Below are 21,812 nucleotides of genomic sequence, written 5' to 3' on the forward strand. Positions count from 1 at the left end.
GCTATTTATATCGATTTCGATGTGATCATAATTCATTTACCCAAATGAACACCTTTCATTTAATTTCAAAGGAAAGGCTATTCTATTAGGAGAAGATTGGGTAAAAGGATTTACTTCCGACATACTTTGATGCGTAATTTGCAGGGAGAAGTGCCTTTACGATGATGGCTTCAATCCTTTAATTCACAATCAATCATCGCTGATCTAATCTATATGCCAGGTCAAACGAACAAGTATCCTTTAACACAGAGGTGTTTCGGGTCACCAGCGATAGACGATGTCCCGCCAATGATTAAGGATGTTCGCAGCGAGCTCGGTGGTCTACTCGCGCAAAGATCCTTTGCTGAGCAGGGATGATCTTTTTGACAGGGACATAAAGTTCAAACGAGGATCTTGAAAGTTTCAAAGACCAGGCGCTACATTACAGTTAGTCGTCGGGATCAGTGAATGTATCTTTGCAGTACTGCAAGGTCAGAATCGTGTGGACAATGCTGGAAGACCTCTTGACTCGGTAAACACCATCGTCGGTGCGCTGAAATCAATATACAAAACATGCTATAGTATGGTTTAATTCTCTCCCCCAATCCACTGATCTCAGTCAGCCTTATTCCTCTTCATATCTGTCCCCTCTTATTGGCTCTTCATCTGCCATCTCCACTTCAGGTGCATGGCTTTCTGCAGGAGGATTATACCAGTTGATCTGGATTCCGCCCGATAATCCTGATATGTCCTTTGTGCCCAATGCAAGAACCTGTGTATGCTCATTAGCATCTCCTGATTACTGCAAGTAAGATACGCTAGACTCACCTTTTCAGCCATATCCCTAGCTGGGTAAGTGATCTTCATACCACCCTCCACAAACTCAGTGACACCCCCTTGGGATTCATACCATTCTTGAGCAGCTTTCTTTCCCTCGTCAGAGTTGACACCATCGCCGGATATGGTTATCGTGCGAGATCGGTTGTCAAGACGCATAGGACGAGATGGACCTCCCCGTCCTCTGCCTCTTGCACGAGAAGTATACCCTCTGCCCCTCGATCCTCCACGGGAATAAGGCGAAAAACGTGCCGAGGGGTTGATACCTAATGTGTCGGCCTTCATCCCGACGTCAGGATCCACTTGATACAACGAAGAAAAGAGTAATACTTACCTTGTCCCTCAAAGCTGAGAGTTGAGCGCTTAGTTTCAATAACTCCGCTTGATCTTTCCCTTCGGTAGTTTCCATGCCGTGCTTTGCTAATTCTCTATCCAGCCTCTCTTTCTCGCTGAGTTCTAAATCCATGGGATCGGTTTTCGGAGGGTTGTTTATTCCTTCCATTTCTTTGCTCAACTCTTTCAATCTGCCCAATATCTGCACTTTCTCTTCTTTACTAGCACCTTGAGCCTTGTTTAATAAGACCTTCTGCTCTGCCATCAAAGTCTCCTTCTTTGCTCTTTTTTCTGTGACTTCCAATTCTGCCAAAGTAGCTTTTAATCGACTTTCTGGTCCAGAGAGTTTCGCTTTTACATTTCCTTGTAGCCCTTCTCCACTTTCCAACTTTCTCATATTCGCCAATAGATCTGCGCTTTTCTCCAGAGCTTCTTGTCCTGCTCCACCTTGACCTGGCCTTGGTCTGTGCCAGAGGACTTTGACGTGCCTTGAACCGAAAACGGCGTCGTCTGATTTCCAAGCTTGGAAGGCTTGTTGATTGGTCTCAAAACTTATTAAAGCTCTCTTTGATTTCCCTTCAACAGCTACGTTGGTGACATCTCCAAATTGTTGAAAGTAGTCACGAATTGCTTGAACACTGAGGTGAGCTTGGGGAATATCGGTAATGACCAAAGATGTGGTATCTCTTTGCGCAGGTGGTCTGTTGGACCCCAGATACTCGCTTGGTATCTCGTTCTTATGATTTGATTGACCGGGCATTTGTTGGAACGGAAAGGGGAACGGGTAAGGCATCTGTTGGGGAAACGAACCGGATCCACCTCCCATAGGATGTGCATTCCCATTTTGATTAAGTCCCGACATTCCCCTACCTCTTCCTCGACCTCTGCCCATCCCTCTTCCACCACCTGGTTGACCCATAAAAGGAGAGGGGAATTGGCCGCCAAACATCATTTCCGGTGTGGGTATAATCACATCGTCTGAGTGTTCATATGGGCAATTCGTTCCGCGCATACAAAACCCTCGTTCTGGGACAATTTCGTTTATAAGTTGAATTCATACAGTGTAATGCACTATGTAAAACTCACCGTGATAATCGAAACATTTCTTTCTCCTTGCCGGTCCAGGTTGACCATTGCTTGGGATTATCTGGGCGCTTTCGCCCATTTCCACGTCTTTATCAATAACACGAACTTGACGATTCTGATCTTGTCGAATTGTCGATGGACCGGCGATAGGTGTTGAAAACGCTGTAGATATAGACGCTGGTCGATATGACGAGACGATGGCGGGAGCTTTTGGGGGAGATATAGGAGCGGGAGTAGGAAGATATGATTTTGTTGCTAGCGTCTGGAACAATGTATCGACGAATGGTTTTGCACCTATACAAATAGCTCCATCAGTTCATGAGCTATATTGGGACCACACAATGTTCAAAAGTAAGCTCACTGTCTTCCAAGAAATCCGCTAATTCTCGAGAGATGAACTGTCAGTATCCGAAGATTAGCGAGCCGTCCTAGCAGTCTTGAGATATCTGGTCAGACTCACAACTTTCCACTCATCTTCTGCCATGACAGCATCGTGTTTAAGCAATGCGACAATGTAGTCGGACATGACGACAGGATCGGCATCGCACCTGCAGCCATTCAATCAGTATGCAAATATTAATATATCGTTTTAAGAAGAAAGGAGATAATACACACAATGGCTCTATAGTTGTCACTAACCATGATTTGAATTCTGGCAGATCCACTGCGTCTGCGAATGACATCTTTACAACTCTTTCACCGATGCTAGGAATGGATGCTCGATCCTTTTGATGCTAAAACGGTATAGAAGATAAAGTAGATGAATGTTTTCGAGATACAGCTCATCATCAACTTTCATAATTCAGACAAACTCCCACCCCGGCTATTACGTAAGTGAGGAATGATCTGGCTTATATGGGAGGTCATTACAAACTTTTGGCCTTTGTAACCGTAGTCTTCCGGATTGATGACCAAATTTCCTTTTTTTGTAGACGTGAAGTGAGATAAGCTGAATCTTAGGAGGAGGGATGCAGGACCATGGACGTCCATAGTGCCGAGATCAAGATATGCACTCAGAAAGTTGATCGCGGTAAAACAACGCCACGGAAGGGATACGTCGCTTCCGAGCAGGCTGCAGACTACTGCGGCTGCCTATCAGTCAACGGAACTATCTCCATGTACTCTTGTCGAATTGATGAATGCAATTGATTATGTATGAGGTGGACATTGCTATTATTGGCATGATTCCATATTACAGACAGATTCTGTGACTACCCATTTTGATGGGTTTGATCGGCTTTCTGATCCGGAGTTCTTTCAGGCACATTCGCGATTTGTGAACTCCACTAACCGGGATTTTTCTTTTCTGGACGAGTCATAGAGGAATGAGAAAAATATCATCGACTCAACCTCAATCGTCTGCAATTAAGAGCAAGTGCATAGATCGTCGATCGTCCATGTCTGGTAGGAGGTCAATATGCCTCTTACTCAAAGACAGCCTTCTCCCCTTCCTAGATTGAGAGAAGATGGCGTTCCTTTTGCCTCGGAAGAGGATGTCATACGAGGACCATCTCCCGCATACCTCTCACCTCTACCAAAGTCACCCAATGGCTCTTCGTTGGTCACTACTAGAGATAAAACTCCGGTCCCGTACTCAAAATTGGCACCTTTACTTGTTCAAAGATGGTCAGAGGGACTGACGTACGCAATAGTATTTCCATATATCAATCAGATGATCTTGGACATGGGAGTAGAAGAAAAATCAGTTGGAGTGTGGTCTGCTATAGCTGTAAGCGTCTCAAATATCCTCTTCCGGTCTGTGAATACTAGACATGTTTGCCATAGTGAACCTCATTTCTCACAACCTTTCACTTATGACACAAGCCGCTGACTTCCCTGTGACAGGAATCCGCTATGATGGTGACGGAAGCTATTTCAGCCCCATTTTACGGAGCATTAGCAGATAAAGTTGGCAGGAGACCTGTTCTGATAGTTCTGCAATCGCTCTTTGGTCTTTTCGGAGTCGCTTTTGGACTATCGAGGACTGTATGGATGGCCATATTGCTGAGATCATCATGTGAGTATAGTCTCCAGGTCTTGAATACGGCAACTATCACTCACAATTCAACTTCAGTGGGCTTACTAGCCGGATGTGGTGTCATCTCCAGGACTATGGTAGGAGAGCTATGTGATAAATCAAACAGAATTCAAGGTCAGTCGATCAAGTGAAACAATGGCGGACTAAATGACTGATTTAAATCCGTGTACAGGATTTGCGATATTTTCCCCTTCTGTCATCTTTGGGATGACGACAGCGTGAGTGTTTTGCTTATACTGCTGTCAACTCTTGGTGTGTTTAAAGCTGATGCGTGATACCTACTTATAGGCCTCTATTAGGAGGCTTCTTGGCTAAACCATCCGGAAGAATTCTACCTGCCTCATGGACCCTATTCACTGATTATCCATATCTCTTACCAGCTTTGTTCACAGGTGGATCGGCCGCTATATCTGCGATACTTTGCATCTTTCTTCTTCCAGAGGTAACTCGTTCTGCTCATGTAAGATAGATCGAATCCTAACGTTGGAAAATTTAGACTTTGCAACGAGCTAAGCGGGATGCACAACCACGAGATATTGAGAAATCTACAAACGGTGGAATGCAAGGATTACTGAAACATGAGCAATTTCAGAACGTGTTATTTCTTTACGGAAGTGCGTATACCTCTCTTTCTTGATGACCTTATCGTGTACATGGAACACGAGTGACTGAACTGTGATCCTTAGTGAATAACGCGGTCATGTTTGCCTGGGAAGCGATCTATCCGTTGTTCGGATTCACAAACAAGAATCTGGGAGGACTGGGACTATCGGTTAGTTTAACATCGCTTTTTTGACTCAATGTGCTGAGAGATTTCTCATACCTCGATCGTGCACAGACGCAAACACTAGGAGTGGTCCTTGGTCTTTCAGCAGGTTTATCAATTCTGATGACCATTTTCGTATTTCCTTTATTGCACGGCTCTTTGTCGGAATCAGTGTGTCTGAGGATCTGTGAGTCTTTCATCCTGCCATCGAGTGTGCGAGTGCTGAACAAAGATGTCACTGTTAGGCTTGCTGTCATATCCAGCTGCTGTTCTTTTCTTCCCTGTATTATGGGCTATGAGTTTCCCTTCTGAAGGAGATAATCTACCTTCGTCAGTATGGGTAGTAATGACTATTCAAATGGTTCTGAGGAGAACCGGGGATTTCGCAACTACGTCAGTACCTGTTCTTATTCCAATCATTAGTGTAGTCAGCTCATACCAAATTTACGATATAGTCAACTTGATACCTTGGTACTAGATTATATCCCTGGACCTGAATACCTTGCTTCTGCTAATGCTCTGACATTCAGTGTAGCTGTAAGTTTTCCAGGTTCAATCGCCCTTCCCTCCATAGTGTAGACATTCCATATGAGGACGATACGTTCAAGCTCATCAAACAATGTAAGACTGAAGAAATTGCTGATCGAGTGTATCTATGATGATAGGCTGTCGGACGTGCTGTTGGATCATTCATAGTTTCATGGGTCTTCTCTTTGTCAACTAGATTTTCATCACCATATTCACCTGGACGCCATCTAGTTTGGCTTGTATTCGTGCTTTTGTGTACTCCATCAGTGTATCTCGCAAACAGACTATTGCATGGCGATCCTATGAAAAATGAAACCAACGACCAAGAAGAAAGATATGAACTGATGAATCATCACGAGGGAGAAGCTAGAGGCACTAGTGTTGAATTGCACATCGAAGAAGATGTCAGATATCGAATTGTATAGAACTACACGAAGTAATGCAAAACAATCGTTCTTGATCATTAAAGGGTACGTGCTCATTGAGAATGAGCAGTCAGTGTGAACACGATGTATAGACCGGAAGCTGTGAGTATTCACGGGACTCGTCTGCCAAGATACATGACAGATGGTTATAGCTGTCAAGTCTTTTGTGCCTTCGTCAGGGCCAATTTCGACATGCCTGTAGACACATGTTGTTTCTGGTGACCAACGTGAATATCAAGTACATTGGCGTGAGAACTTCAATGTGGCGTTGTCTTAACAGGTACAACCTGTAATAAGCTTGTCTCATTTGTCCTCGTTTAATTTGGTGACAGAGGGTACATGTGGATGAAGTATATCTCAGGAACGTGACTTGTCCTTACTTGTGGCGCATCAATCAAATATGGGCTGTCGTGGCTATATTCTACGTGACTTGCTGTCTGTCTGTCTGTCTAATTTTCAGTTCTCTTGGATACAGAAACAAATCATTCACGTGTATGGGTAGTTCCGTCCAGACTCGGACATGGACACAGAATGCGTGTACGTGTAAGGACGCTGGATTGATGACAAAACCCCACCACGTCAAGTCGGAATGTTACGGACATTTGGTTCTCGAATGATGACACAAATGTCGGGCAGAGCGTTTACTTCCCTACGAAATAAAATGAATGAAATCCGCTTACGCCCGTGGATGACAGACTTAGGTGAAACATGACCGTGAAACTGTTGGTGCAAAACCGAAACAATGGTATGGCTTATACGCATGCGTGTCATCCGTCCCTTTCAACGTCCCGGTTCAAGGAATGTCCAGATAACTCCAGCGCGTATACTTGCACAAAACATCAAACGCGGACTACTTGGAGGAATGGTATAGGTGGGGAGAAAAAAATATTATGTCAGTGGCTTAAGTAATCTGCGGGCCGTAGTCCACGAATCTGCCACAAGCGGAATATCTAGTTTTCCCTTCATCTTCTTCAATTTTTCAAATCAACACCGCCTATGTTTCACCACTCGTCCACATGCAAGTATGCTTACTGCACTCTAAAAAAGCCCTCGGGGGCTTACTGATATGCTACACCATTTACATGTGTCGGGTCAATAATACGTCAGATGTCTCATATGAACGAACGAATTGCTACAACGAGGAATGTGTTATTTCGACATTTCGGACACAGATGTAATGATGACTACGACGGCTGATCCTGGTCTAATGTTCTCGGTCACGCGAATTTGTTATGTATCTTTGATGCCGTGACAGGTCGCCTGCACGCTGAATGTACGGACACGTTGCAATAGGTGTACTTATTCTCACGAGCGTGTGTGCGAGATCCTGCTTGATCTCAAGTCGATGTCACATGTTTTCAGTCTGTGAGAACATAACGATATGAATGTCACGTCGAAACTTGGTAGCGCACAGTCAAGAAATGTGCACAACGCCCATACAACACGTTCTTTGCTGTGTCGGTGTGATGGGATGGGTTGTCCCCAAAAACATGTCTCACAAATATACGTGTCCTTATTTTTTGTAACACTTGAAGTTCCTTTGTCCCTGGCTGTCACCTCTGGTAAAACGGTTCCTTTTCATTTTCTCATTATCCCTTTGATTTTTCCTGTCGATCGCACTCTTTGCTCTTGCCGCATAGCGCCGGTCAAAGTTCATTTTCTCCCGTCCCGATAGGTGTTCTGTCAGGGATGGCTCCCGGTCGAGTAACGTCATTTCACTTGGCCCGGGAAGAAGATCGTCGCGTTTCACGCACGATTTAGCTTATATCCCGTGACACAAAATCCGAGACATTTCTTCCCTTTTTTCCCTCTCTTTTGCGAGACATTGCTTTCGGGGGATCGCCCATAAGCTCTTATCCATTCCATTTATCCTCTTTTCTCGTTCACGTCGGGGGTCATAACGTAAACCATACGGGTGATTATGTCTCTTTCCGATCGTCGTACTACCCGTTAAAACCCTTTAAGAAATGGCCCGCATCGAACCATTGTCCCAAACATCCCAAAACACCATATGCCCCGGAGTCGTTCCTCGTACCAATCATTTCCATCAAGGTGACCGAAAGGGTATGCACGATAAGACATGGAATTATATGGTGCCATAATGGTTTTTGATCACCCCGGTTACAGCTGTCTCAAATCGGTTCACCCTCGGAAGCAAGGGAATGCAAGGGAATGTCAAAAGAATTTACGTAGTTGATTATGAATTAAGCAGTTTCTTTTCCTTTTTATATGCTTATTGTGATGATGGGATCGAAGGCACATTACCTATATCTTATATCCCGCTTTTCATTATCTCGATATATAACGTTAAAAAGAACCGTGACCCATATTTAATTTATATCCCTTCATCCCTCATAATTTGTCCTTAGCACACAATCAATTCAGTCGAACGACATACTGAAGATTTTGCTTCCACATGAGAATTCGAAGATAAGCTATCGACTCATTGATCCAGTCTTCATCATCCAACTCCTTTCTTTATATACGTATATATATCCCATCAGCGAATATTTCTTATTCCATCTCGACCTGTTACTAAACACCTTCATCTTGTTTCTCTCTGCGTTGCAGAAGCAACCCAACTCTATTCATCTCATCTTCTTGAAGGCAACGAATATCAATATGCCAGGTAGATTCCTGCTTCGACGCGCCCAGGCCTCTTTGAGTCTTAGTACAAGTAAAAAAGGTAAGTCTGATTGTGTCTTGCGCTCTACATGTTCGATCACACGCTGACAGAAATTGCTTTTCGATTGTAGAATCAAAGTCCAAATCACCTGCTCCTGAGAGATCATTATCTGATAGTTCAATCCAGCTAGCATGCACCACCGGCCCATCAATCCTTAGAAGTAACCTCAATCCTAGATGGAAAGAAAAGAGACCTGAACCTGCTTGGGTCCATGACCGCGAGGAAGAAGGTGATCATTTAGGTGATGAAGGTAAGTTGAAGCATCTCTTTTCCCACTTCTTGTAAGGAAAGGGAGAAGCTGACCTTGTTTACTTTGTAGAAGTACCATTTGAACTTGATGAGACTTTAACACCTTCACCAGATCATTCATTACTTACCACACCGACATTCAGTGTACAATCCACTGCCACAATGCCATTAGAGTTTTTCTCACCATCTTCATCCTCATCTATGATGTCAAGATGTGAATGTGATCCAGAATGTTTAGATCCGTCATTATGTAGATCTTACATATCTTTCGGTTCTTCTTACATGTCACAACCAAGCTCAAGTCAAATAGAATCAAATGAATTATTCAATTCTTCTGTTTTACCTTCACCTTGGAGACAATCACCTTGTTTCATCGACAACGATAATTTCTCCTCGGATAATTCAAGTAAATGTTCTTGGGCAAATTCACCAAGCTTTTCACTCTCTCGTAGTAATCTGAATATACCAAGTATCAAAATTAGAAGACAAAGTCAAGATTCAACATATCAATCAGAAGATGATTTTGAAGATGACTCTTTCGATAATAGAGGAAGTACGTTGAAACGAAAAGATTTGTCTGATCTGTTGAACGGTTGTGGAAGTCTAATGGACTCATCAAGTGTCTGTAGATCAATTCTGTCTGATCGTCGAAATTCAGAAGAAAGCTTCTCCTCATCGTTATCCACCATCGAAGAGAAAGACGAAGAACCAAAACCTAAATCACCAGAACCAATAAAAATCCTTGGTTTCCCACAACACCTCCAACCTCAATCGGCTACATCTCGCTCGAGTAGATTGAGTCCAATCCAAGAATCAGCGTAACCCATTCCATAAATTATCATATGTTTGTCTGTACCACCATGATAGAAGTTGTATGTTGGGTTCTATACCATAGTGTTTGTTGATCACAATATATGCATCGTTGTCATTATAGGCAAAAAGAAAAGAAATATCCAACCTCAGACTCGCATGAGCAAGTCTTCTATCATCAAAGTTCGTTAAGCGCGTATCGGAAACTTATTACTATTTTCATGTCTGCATCGCACCACGTTCGACTCCGCATCCAGACCTACAGTGCAACTCACTCATTCGACAATGCTTATGAGGATAAGAAACAGAATATCTCAGTCGATTCTCTCGATTTGCAGACGTGTCGATTGATAGATCACTCTGATTTTTCAGGCATAGAAAAGGGTAATCCAAGTCCTAAGCCTGTTCCTCTTCTGGATCTAGGAGTGGCGGGCCCTGTGTACAAGTCGTGTCAGCTGAGATGTTGTGTACCTTGGAAATTGATGAAACGGCTGGTCGCTTACCATGGTTCATTATCTCACGATCATCATCCATTTCTTCCTTATCCCGAACCTTCGAATAATGACCGGTATCACTACTCAGAACCGTACCACTTCTGGCTCTTCTAACTAATTGTCCAGAAACAGCAGCTGCATTGGCTACGCTCTCTTTAAGCAGAGTTACACTACTGGATCTGGCTCTTTGAAGCTGATCTACCCTAGATGGTGAAGATGTAGTATATGCTCTTCTTCTTGACTTGGATGAAGATCGCGAATTCGAACTCGAGTCCCCGCTTGGTGTATAGGTATGATCCTGAGAAACAGCAGAGTGACTTCTGTCTCTTGTTGCATTTGAGATTGTCGAACTTTTAGGTGAGACAGTTGTTGATGATGGATTCGAAGCTGAAAGCAATCCTACTGATTCGTCATCCACTGATTCAGGTGAAATACGACCTTGTTCTTTTATTCCAAATTCAGTCAAATCACCTCCATTAGCAGCAGATCTGTACGAGCTTGGCGGTGGAAGTTGTAGCGGAAATGAGTGTTCTGGCTTCTGTTGATGTTGAAGGGATAAAGGTGATGGCAGAGGTGGTAGTCTATGTATATTCTCAGCTACAGATCTTGTTTTCTCGGTTTGTGGTGTATTCCCCTCGAATGGAGTATAGAACAAGTCTGTGGCGGAACTTGAAGCTGCTGTATTAGCTTTTGAAGGTGAATGGTACAATTGAGAATTTGTTCTTGTTGGATCAAGTGTTGATTCCGGTCTTGCAAGCTCAGGGTTTGGTGACTGATTCTCGTTCGATCTCGAAGGGTCTTTACCATCTACGAAACCGTCGAAGAAATCTGTTGTCGAAATAGATGGCTTACTTCTTTTGGAAGGACCAGGTCTGTTCATTTCTATTGGGAATTGAGGATCATTCAACGTTGGTTGTTCAATCATTCTTCCCCACGGTACTTCAGATTGATACAAGAACGATCCTAATCTGTTATCATTCTTCCTGATCATACACAATTCAAAGGCATCTTGGATTCTTGACCTAGTACGTTCTCTCCAAGCCCAATTAAATTCGTTCTCATGATCAACCCACGACTTCTGAGGGGAACTGGTGGTTGATGGATCTCTAGGTTCAAAGGATGATTTCGGTTTACGGGGGGTGGTAGGTGGATCAGAATATTTAGTCTTTCGAGAGAATCGACGTCCTATCAATCCACCTAATGGTCGACCGGAAAACATCCACAATCCTATTCCTGAAGCAATAATCACCAATAATCTGATGGCGACAAAAACGGTAAAAGTCAAAAGCACACCCTTGGCGTAAAAGGTAAGTTCGCCAGGTGAGTCGGCTCGGAAAAAGTTGGAGTCTCGACTGGATGATGCATCTACCGCTCCTCCATACGGAGCTTGTACATCCGCTGCAGGTGCCCAAAAACTGATCAGGATTACTACTGCAATGGCTGATCGCGGTAGTAGTGGAACCATGCCTGGGATAAGCTGAAGAAAGAAATGACAAGTTTCCGGGATGATATCGCGAGCATAGGGGGTGCTGAGTGGCGAAGTCCGGATATGAAACAAAAAGGTAAAGTGGTTGAAGGATACGAGGGACAAATGGAGGCAAGCAGGAAGAGACAAGAAGATTGGTTCTACCGCTGGTCGAGCTGCAGTACATAGTCGGATACCATTTGATCAGCACTTTTCAAATGAGAGACATCGGACCTATGAGACTTACGCAATCTCCATCTTCTCCAGAATTCATAGAATACTTCCCATCCAAGCCAGACAACCAATGTTGAGATAGCCCAAAGCACGATATACGCAGCTGTTGCAAACTCCCAGCTTTTGGCGTTGTTGGTTCCGAAAGAAGGGTGGACTATGCATCTGCGCCAGAGGACGATCAGCTGGATCTTTCGGGGTATGTCGGTTGTTGACCAATAAAATGGAAACCTACTGTACAAGGATGTAGATAACGTTCACATCGAAGAACTGTTAGTTTTGGCCTGCTATTAGCATGGTCATCTTTTCTTTCCGTTGGCCTACGCACCAAGCTCAGGATACCATTCATCATCCAAGCAGTCCATAGCATCAACCAGGCGATTCTCTGTCCAAAACCCCTTCTGGTAACTATACCCAAATTCAACTCCTTCTTCTTGAATCTTGGTATCTCGACTAATTCAGACCCAGGTCCAGGTGGTAATCCATCTCTGCCACTTCTAGGAGCGAAAATCGGTGTAGGTGTAGGTTGTCTGCTCGAAGAAGGAGAGGGATTACGAGATGATGACATGGCAAATTTGGGCGTCTTCCACGATGCAGTCAGAGGTGTTGCTGGTGCTGGTCTTAAGAACGTCGTCGAAGACGGTGTTATCGGTGTAATTGGTACTCCATTGGTCATGGCTGTTGTGGTAGGGGGGGATGGCGGGATTGGGATTATAACGGGTTTAAAGATATGATCACGTAAAGATGGTTGAGATTTCTTGACTTTTTTTGCCAAAGAGGATCGGGACTTGATTCGAGCTTTGAATCAAGTCAGCAAGATGACTGGAATATCCACTGAAATCCTCTGAACTTACGAACGATACCTCCAGGACCGATGAGTCCTCTTCTGGGAGTCTGTTCTCTGCCTTCCGGCAACATAGGTCTTTCACCTTCATCCCTCTGTTTACCCTTTTCTTTCTTTGTCGGGCTTCTAAGTACCTCTTCACTGTCCAATCTGGATCTTCTCTTAGTAGGCGAGTCGCCCCCTTCCATCATAGCTACCGCAGCTGCGAAGCGACGTGGTGAGGGTGAACCGTCATTGAAAGAGTTACGAGACGGTCTTTGATGCGGTAGGGTGTGTGCTACCGGCTGTGCAGGAAGGGGCAAAGTAGGAGGCCGAGCAGATGTAGTGACAGTGGCTTGTGTGGACATAGCCATGGGAGATGAAGTTTGCAAAAGAGTGGTTGGGATCGACTCATATCTGGAAGGCGGAAGGATTAACGGGGAAGGACGTTCAAGTGCAGGAAGAGCATTTTGCAACTCAGGAGTACGGTTGGATCGTGCGAGTATGAATGGCAGTTGCATATTGGGTAAAGCTGGTTTGGCCACAATAGATAAAATGGGAGTTGACTTTGAATCAGTCTTGTTGGGATCTTCGGTCAAGCTATTTTTCTTGAAAGTGTTGATATCTGATAGTAAGCCATCTGAATTCAATGCTCTCCCAGCTGTCCCACCACTCAGTGTTCTTCCTCTTTCGGTTTTATTCGAGATGATAGGAATCACTCCAGGTGAACTATGAGTCCTTCTATGTCCACCAGCACTCTGAGTTCTCTCCACATACCGCGAAGCAGGAAACGGAGGAGCTTGGGAGCGAAGACTTCCTGTTGGAGAGCGAGGTGTGAGATCTTCCATAAACTCGTCAATCATACGTTGTAACGATCTTTGATCGGATAATGTCATCTTGGTATGGTCGGACGAAGATACATAGGTTGAATGTGACTGATTTAGGATAATGTCGTATCCTTCGACGACCGAGTTCGAGTACTTTGCAGATAGTTATTTTGGTTTCCTACTAAATATAGATTGCTTGTCGAATGAAATTTGCTAAATCGTCTGTGAGGATCTGCTTTCCAAGTGAGCTATGCCAATGATTCTATCTACCGCATGCAAATCTTCGACTTGCAAGAGGTGACTCGAAAGTTGATATAAGGCCGTTTGTGAGAAACTTATGTTGTACTATGTAAGTGTCTACGTTGAAAGCAGGGATCAAGGCTGACGTTGAGGTACGTTGCTCTGACTTGTAGATGTTACCAAAAGAATAGCTCAACGATGTTGCCTAGAAGGGATTGCAGTGATTTCCAAGATTGATGTCGCTGTCCAGTGACTACGGCCTTCTTGTACTAATTATATGTCTGACCGAAAGAGTTGTCAGGATTGAAGAATTTGAAGAGGTAGATGAGGTAGATGAGATGATGATGAAGACATTACATCTACATTTCCTCTAACAGGAGATCTGTGTAATCTTTATGATATTCTCATGAACAGATGGGTCCATATTCCAAAGTATAGCACGGATCTAGATGATTCAAGGGACAATAAAACAGAGAGAGAACAATGAAGGACGCTCGGATGATGTTGATTCATATTCTACTTGATTCCCCTTCATTGTCTCTGCTTTCGCTTTTCATTGTTCCATATCTTCGATATCCAGCAAGGTGCCCCATTGTTCTCTTCCAGAACGGATAGGTCGATGAAGCTAACACAGTCCTATGGCTGTGACTGATTGAATGTTTTTCATCTTGCCGATAATCCGATCACCTCCTCCTACAGCGATCCGCCCTCGCATCTTTCGTCGAAATGCAAGTCTCCTTCCAAGTCAAACGCCCATCTTCACATCTTCGGTGTATGCTGTGCACTACGATCGAGGACTGAAAGTGAACAATAAAGACAATGTCAGGAAGGTTGTGCGCTGAATCGTCAAGGAGAGGGAAATGCATAATAGTTTCAAGTTGGAGGAACAAGGAATTCTTATTGTTTTGTATCGTTGTCGAGTTTCATCGTTGTCTCGGGTGATTTAAAAATCAGGGATTCACGATGAAATGAAGCATAAATAAATCACCTTGTAAACATGCCATAATGATCTTTTCACAGGAGCGATAATACTGATATGGACGAGAGTATATATACTTTATGCCTAGATCATTCTGCCCGTTTCTATTGGTAACCAATAGTCAAGACGAATGGGGTTCTGTGTGACTGTTGGCGTACTACATGCATCTGAAGAGAGAGAATATTACAACTACTTAAGAATGTACAATTTCTCAAAGCTATCTTCACTTTCAATTCCTTGTTCCTACCAGATCTGTCTAATTTATTGGGTACTCTTCCACAATCTACTTTGAGAAACGATTCTACACGAAGGGGGTTGGGATTCGGGATACGGTACACAGGCACAATTTTATTCCTTGACAATCTATACAGCTGAGTCTCTGGGTAATTCGCCAGCAAACTATGATGCAAACATGTAAGGTGAGTTCAACTGGTTGCTACAGTAAGAATCAACATCAATGTACTTACAGCTTCTTTCGCTTTTTCACAGTGGTCACCTCCCAGTTCTCTGTCGATCTGATAACAGATAAACAAGGCATCGGCACTATCACGATGATCAGCTAACGTCCTTAAAGGATGCCTAGAGATAGGCGCTTAAGGACTTACGCGTCGCCCAGTACAGCAGCCCCCGCTCTCACAGCTAAGAATGGTAAACCACCACATAACAATCCCGCTAGCGGTGCATAACCTGGATTAGAAAGTGAATGTGTCATGTACAAATAGCCTGCGGTGCCAGTGAAGAGGCCCAAGGCTATTGAGCTGAGAGTGAGAAGAAGTTTGATAAGGGTATCTAGGTGACGCGTTCAGTAGACTTTCGATCAGAGACAGGATCACTCTCACAATCAAGTAATCGACCTCCCTTCCTTCTTCCTGCCAAGCCAACGGCCCTTCTTGCACTTGGCCAGAAAGCATCTCCAGTAATTCCAACATACACCAACGCATATCCATTCAACTGATCTAGAACTCCCGCAACAATAGAGAAGATAGGCGTCAATCCAGTGAGGAAATGAAGGGGTGTAGGGAGGATTTTCGATTTTGGGTTGGTCACTCGTTTCATCTCCGCGGCTGCTCGTCCCACTGTTCGAACGACAGCAATGATACCTGCACCAAGACAGATCGAACCCAAAGAGGTTCCCGTTGCTCGATGGACAGCAGCAGTGGTTATCTCGAGGGCGGGTGGATGAGAAATATCATCCCTAATCATATTTTGTCAGATTCCGCATTTTTCGAAAGAAAACCATCAATGAACTCACCGATGGAAGAACCATTCCCCAACCACACCGGCAACAGCGACTCTGCCTACACCTCGAATAACACCCCAAGTCCATACCCAGACGAGAGTCACAAGGAAAATGAGCCATCCAGCGTAAGGTCGGATATGGAACACCCAAGTGTTTTCACGACTGATAATGAAATTGAGCTTATGCTGAAATTTGAGAAAATTATGCTACTCACGGGTGTCTCCAGTATCCAATTGTGCCTAGCCGAATAAGCAGAGTGAGGAAAGGTATAGACGTGATAGCGAAAACTCCCAGTAGTAATGGAGTGAGCAAGAGCAATGGAGAATGGGTAAGAAGTAGGTTAGTCGATAGCTGATTACGGTATATTAGCTTGTAATCGTTATTATGAAATGTCGAACTGACCTCGACAACAGACGCTGTCCTATCTAATCTCTTTCTTCTGCGCCACACCAGTCTGGCGAATCCAGCAGCTAACAGCCACAATAGTCCCGCGACTATTCTCAGTCCAGTTGTGCCCCACCATCTTTCTCCTTGTTCCACCGAACCTAGACCGCTCGTATTGAAACTCTCGCCAAAAGCCCACCATCCACAGAGGAAGAGCGAGAATGGTATACTGATCGCAGTCGCTAGTAGTACTGGCCTGACGGTCTTCCGCAGAAGAAGAAGGAACGCGACTGGGAATACAAGTGTCGGAATGAGCAGAATCAGAAGTAAGGGAATCAGGGGAACAAATGAAGGAGCGGAAGGCGTGGGGGTACCGGGAGTGGACGGCGGAGGCTACGAGAGATATTAGCGTTCGAATGCAAAGAAGTTGGACTTTCGACGTACATCAGTAGAGCCCCACACGAATCCTAAGCCTATGCAGATACCCATCAAGCTAGTGAGCCACAAAGCGAGGAAACCGGAGTCTGTCGGGTAAAGCTGTCAGCAGGTTCTAAACACACTGTAGATGAATACTCACCTTTGTATTTTCGAAGACCTTCTCTTTCCCAATGACCGAATCTACCATGATAAACCTGTAACCTGACAGGCACTCTACCTCTTCGTTGACCTCTGCCTTCATCAAGATCATCAGGACCAAGTAGGGGTTCCTCCAAATTGGAAGGTATATCTTGAGCATCATGTAGTCCAGCAGAAACGTTATACAATTCCGAAGGAGATAACAAATAACCTTGAGTTTGATCTTGATCATTATCATTATCGTCATCCTTATCACGAGATCTGGATCTCGATTTTCTTCTATTACCACCCATTTTTGGTATTTCCTCCTCTGATTCGGATTCTGTCTGTTTGTCACTGTCCTCATCTTCTTCACCCGACGAAGATGAAGAAGCTGGATAAACACTTTGATGAGCTAACCAGCCTTTCTTTGATCTCTGGTAAACCGATTTCTTTTGTTGATGGATAGAGGGTTTGAGTAATGATCTTCGTACAGTCGCAACTTCATCCAAATCAATCTCTGGTTCACCTTCTTCCTCCTCCTCTTCTACTTCTGACTCTGAAGACGATGCTGCATATGGATTAGGTATTGATCTTTCATTTCCGCGAGATGCGTCGGATGAATTCTTTGGACCACTATCTTCTGGGGCAGCAAATAAGAGTCCTACACCCAATCCGCTCTCTGCTGCTGATTCATCGATATCTGGTATTCCTTCAATTCCTGGACCAGGGAAGGGTGGAGTTCGATGAGGTGAAGGTGATCTTGATCCCCCAGCTAAATGTGGATGTGAACTCGTGATCGAAGGTGAAGGCAAGAAGGGATCATGAGACGGTGAAGGTGGAGAAGGTGATCGAAATATCTAGTGAGCAAAAACAGATTAATACAATATGTTTAATTTCAGTCAGAGTGACATCGAACGATAATGTTCGTTGTGAAACTCACTTGGCTTCCTTCTATCTCACGATTACCCATCTTACCAGATAAGAATTTACTTGCATAATTCGCAAAGGCCGATGGTCCAGCTTGCGAATTTTGCATCCCATTTGACATGTTGAGATGTCTAATCTTGCTGATCAAACCAAAGAGCCTAGGTGTGGTAGTTTGTCTACTGATCTACGATTATATGTAGTCGCGTGAATTACAAAGCGTTTGAGAAGTAAGACGTAGGTTAGGTGTGATAGATAAGGCCCCCCGCCTGCGGGAATGATAAGGCTGAAGCTGTTGATGTTGACTTGTTCGCACGTTTGAGCCCGCTCGATAACTCTGAGGAGCAGGTCCTGCCATGTATATGATTGTAATGACACTCGTATTGACTCACACGTAAGGATGAGATTGGTATGTTTGATGTTATCTTCTTTCGTATCTGTTGAGTGGCGTGACCCCCTTCTCTCTCCACCATACATTGCCAGAATCGTCATTTATAGCAATAACAAATCATGTTACGTAATATACGGTGAGTACCGTTGAGGTGGCGAGTGTGGCACTTCATCGAGATTCATAAAGGATGCGTTGCCTGTAGCGAGGGGAGATCATATGAAATGGGATCAAAGGATCCAAGGACTGGCGGCATATACCTAGAAGTGTATTGCACACCTGCAGGGGGACTTAATGGTATAGGAAGTCTTTGGATGTCATACCTCAGATATTGGTACTCTCAAGTTGCGAACGCAACTTACCCTAGCTTATAGGTCCTCGCTGCTCTCTGATCCTGACTCTCTTTGAACGGGGAATGAGCAGTACTTAGCGCATCATGTACGAGGAATTGACAATCTCACAGTCACTTCGAATCCCTCGCTGACACTTTGTAAGATGCTCTGGTGCCGTTCAAGAGAGTTCAAAGCTTTTTGCTTTCTGATTCGAACTCGTTGCCGTCATTCTGGAGCTCACGACTTCCGGTTGCTGACAAAAGAGGTACTCATGCAAGCGGGTTCATTCGGACATCGAGTCCAAAATAGTGGCAAACGAACAGGCACAAAGAAAACAGTGCATGAGATTATGTATCCAACAACAGAGTCATTCCCTATGAAATCGAGCTTATCAATCAAATACACGATACACCTCCAACAAACAAGAAACCAGAGCCACTTTATTTGTCAAGGGCCTTTCGGAACCTTCTGATCCTTCTGAGTCTAGCTCTCGCTAACGCACCAAGGGGAGTATTGTGAGGTATCAAGAGTCTAAAGGCGTCTTCGATCCTAAAGGACGATGACATTAAGGGCATCGTGTACCGGATCTTTTTTGCCTTCGGATGTGCCGTGTGATGTCTTGCTCTTCTTGGATCTGTGACCCATCTAAGAGCCTGTGGAGGTTGGACCGTTGTCAGAACAGGGAGATCGAGTACGTCTCCTGGGTCTTTCACCGTTGTTTGAAGATCGACCACTGAGAGATAGAGGAGAAGGTGGATCGTTTGACATGGGAGATGTGTTCCGTTTGAATCGGTCCTTGGAATAAGCAATAATGCTGTTCTTAGCGTGGTCGATAGAAGGTGTATTGGGACTGAGCATGTAGACATCCTCTGCAGATGCTTTATATCCTGCATTTGCAGCTTGCGCAGCGAGTATATAAGTCCTCATTATTACATGATCTTTTCCGTATGCGAGTAAAGCCATTTCCCATCCCCTGCCATCTAACTCGATTGAGGATAACAAGTTGAGGTGTGAGGGTAGATCTTCGCTGTTGTCCCGAGTGTGCCAATACAGTAGACTCGCTTGGAATTGAGCGTGTCTCAAGCTGCCGAGTAAGGTTTTGAAACCCATTCCTTTCCATCTCGAAGCCAAGTTGATGTCATGATCGGGTGTGTCGTGTTTTTGAATCAGAATTCCAAAACGCTGTTGGGTATACCTAGCTTTGAGGACTACTTGTCGTGCTTCTGTGTGATACCCTCGATTCTAACGGTAAAAAAGTGTGTCATCAGTATTCGGTCGTATGGTTTGCTGAGAAGTACTTCGTTTTGAGCGTTGTGGCCCGTAAAGATCGAGTATCATCTTATACGACAGGGCCATCGGCTTAAGAAGAAGGAGAGATTGCCAGTGGGTGATTATTGACCTCGAGAATCTCAAGAACCTCCTTGACAAAAGCGAGAGCATCGCCGCTGACGCCTAAGGATATTGCAAAAACCGGTTTGGGCAAGGCATTGAGTGTACGGGCTTCTTCCACGTTGAGCGCGAAGCTGAAGCGAGGAAAGACTGGGAGGACTGCAGGAGGGATGACATATCGTCACTTCTTCTCTGGGTCCGCGTTGGAGACAAGTGCCGATATCAATGTGGATGTAGGGGAAACGTGGAATGGTGGTGGAGCAAGATGAGAGGAAGTCATAGGATGAGAGGCGGGAAAACACATCATTGCGCCCATTATATATGTGATTTGTCATTCCTCAGAGACCACAGTTGCCTGCGTCTTTTCTATTAAGGTTGTACCATGACTCGCATTGGTATACGATCGCCAGACGTGGGTTCACTTAAGGTTGGAGGTGACTCCTCCTTCGTGTCTAAGAAGTGTTATCATATACAGCTTCGTTCGCATTAAATCCTATTTCCGCTACATTCGTTAGATCCGCTGTCATGGAGAATGGCCCCTTAAGAAGATGTTTAATTGAAGGATCCCGATTTCACTAGACAAATTCGTGCATGGTGAATGAACCATACAGTGCACAAGTTTGAACCGGTCGACATTTGATGAATGTACCTTCCTATCAATGTCGAAGGTAGGAGGCATCTTCCTGAGTAGGGATGGTGTGACTGCTTCTGATCCTATAGTGGGAGATAGAACTGGATTACAACAGTAAGAGAAAAGAAAGGGAATTCGGAATATGACTATCTTACAATGTTGGAAAAAGGACCAGACTACCACCCATTTTTAATTATCAAATGACGTCCCTCAAACAAACACTTACCGTCCGTCAGGTTCTGCTATGATACTCAGCAGATCTTTATCCTTGCGATTTAGTTTTGTAGAATCCATATCCAATAGACTGATTCCAAACTTTTGTCCTCATGTCTACTATGGATGCAGATAGACATGCACATGAAGATCAATAACGAAGAAAGGGGTTTTTCCTTTTTCTTTCCTCATGCCTGATAGCCACTGTGTAGCCCCAAGTCGCTTGCCATTCTCTTTGTCTGGCTTAATGCTATAGGTACCTTATCCTTGACCATCTGAAACAGATCTCATGTTTAAGCGTTGAAAATAAGGTTCGAAAAGGTACCCATTTGATTTTTTCTTTTTGTCAAGTCGTTTTATGTTTCATGTTGCATTGCCACATGATATTTCAACGGTTTCATACATTGTAACGCAGTTGCGGTGAGAAGGATTTATGGGGTTCTTTGAGGACGGTCAAACTCCCTGACTCGTCAAATACCAAAGATCAAACTTGGACCAGAGTCACGTGATAGCTTGTTCCCCCTATTGCTGCCGCTCGGTGTGCAGATTGATTGATCAGTATGACCTCTTTTGTCGCATGCATCTGTATCATGACGTTGAATTTTCTCTCTCGTTTTGTGTGTGAGGTTGTGAATTATGTCATCCATCCAATTGTTTGGGAACGATCGGACATGTGTTTTGAGAGAAGGGGACTAACTATTCGGGTGCCTTAAAGCATTAGACTATCCATTTTAGTGGGATAGGCATTTGCATACCTTCCCGTTCATTTAATCAATGCAACATTCCTAGATTTAATCATGAGCACCATTACGATGACCACTTGGCAAGTTGGGAGAAACGATCATACCGTGTTGTGCGGAGTGGATATGGGGGCATGATGAACGAAAAGGGTGTTTTGCTTTTGATGATGATAATGATCATGGTGGAGCTGTCAAATTGGATGGGGTCCGGGAGAGA

The 21,812-nt window shown here is 44.3% G+C and overlaps 6 protein-coding genes across 6 annotated transcripts; 2 read left to right on the forward strand and 4 right to left on the reverse strand.

Annotated features, from left to right (window-relative positions):
* Nucleotides 1-604: 604 nt before the first annotated feature.
* Nucleotides 605-2,918, reverse strand: IL334_000772 (uncharacterized protein; the record flags this gene model as incomplete). The annotated part of the gene is made up of 7 exons (XM_062932536.1): nt 605-751; nt 808-1,095; nt 1,151-2,175; nt 2,236-2,529; nt 2,597-2,633; nt 2,696-2,783; nt 2,851-2,918. The coding sequence occupies 7 exons, from the start codon at nt 2,916-2,918 to the stop codon at nt 605-607; spliced, it is 1,947 nt and encodes a 648-aa protein (XP_062788587.1).
* A 734-nt stretch (nt 2,919-3,652) lies between these two features.
* On the forward strand, nt 3,653-5,992 carry IL334_000773 (uncharacterized protein; the record flags this gene model as incomplete). Its single annotated transcript, XM_062932537.1, has 11 exons — nt 3,653-3,964; nt 4,081-4,252; nt 4,310-4,387; nt 4,446-4,491; nt 4,562-4,715; nt 4,770-4,887; nt 4,960-5,045; nt 5,112-5,226; nt 5,285-5,432; nt 5,495-5,576; nt 5,705-5,992. 11 exons carry the CDS (start codon nt 3,653-3,655, stop codon nt 5,990-5,992), a joined length of 1,599 nt encoding a protein of 532 aa, XP_062788588.1.
* A 2,622-nt stretch (nt 5,993-8,614) lies between these two features.
* IL334_000774 (uncharacterized protein) lies at nt 8,615-9,749 on the forward strand (the record flags this gene model as incomplete). The annotated part of the gene is made up of 3 exons (XM_062932538.1): nt 8,615-8,678; nt 8,749-8,928; nt 8,998-9,749. The coding sequence occupies 3 exons, from the start codon at nt 8,615-8,617 to the stop codon at nt 9,747-9,749; spliced, it is 996 nt and encodes a 331-aa protein (XP_062788589.1).
* A 343-nt stretch (nt 9,750-10,092) lies between these two features.
* Nucleotides 10,093-13,646, reverse strand: IL334_000775 (uncharacterized protein; the record flags this gene model as incomplete). The annotated part of the gene is made up of 6 exons (XM_062932539.1): nt 10,093-10,172; nt 10,241-11,872; nt 11,944-12,092; nt 12,163-12,197; nt 12,256-12,725; nt 12,782-13,646. The coding sequence occupies 6 exons, from the start codon at nt 13,644-13,646 to the stop codon at nt 10,093-10,095; spliced, it is 3,231 nt and encodes a 1,076-aa protein (XP_062788590.1).
* A 1,513-nt stretch (nt 13,647-15,159) lies between these two features.
* IL334_000776 (uncharacterized protein) lies at nt 15,160-18,026 on the reverse strand (the record flags this gene model as incomplete). The annotated part of the gene is made up of 10 exons (XM_062932540.1): nt 15,160-15,195; nt 15,264-15,339; nt 15,402-15,585; nt 15,636-15,991; nt 16,049-16,198; nt 16,251-16,387; nt 16,439-16,813; nt 16,865-16,944; nt 16,998-17,835; nt 17,919-18,026. 10 exons carry the CDS (start codon nt 18,024-18,026, stop codon nt 15,160-15,162), a joined length of 2,340 nt encoding a protein of 779 aa, XP_062788591.1.
* Nucleotides 18,027-19,267: 1,241 nt separating this feature from the next.
* IL334_000777 (uncharacterized protein) lies at nt 19,268-19,732 on the reverse strand (the record flags this gene model as incomplete). The annotated part of the gene is made up of 1 exon (XM_062932541.1): nt 19,268-19,732. One exon carries the CDS (start codon nt 19,730-19,732, stop codon nt 19,268-19,270), a length of 465 nt encoding a protein of 154 aa, XP_062788592.1.
* Between the last annotated feature and the right edge of the window lie 2,080 nt (nt 19,733-21,812).

Source organism: Kwoniella shivajii, chromosome 1, assembly GCF_035658355.1.
Source record: "Kwoniella shivajii chromosome 1, complete sequence".
Taxonomy (NCBI): domain Eukaryota; kingdom Fungi; phylum Basidiomycota; class Tremellomycetes; order Tremellales; family Cryptococcaceae; genus Kwoniella; species Kwoniella shivajii.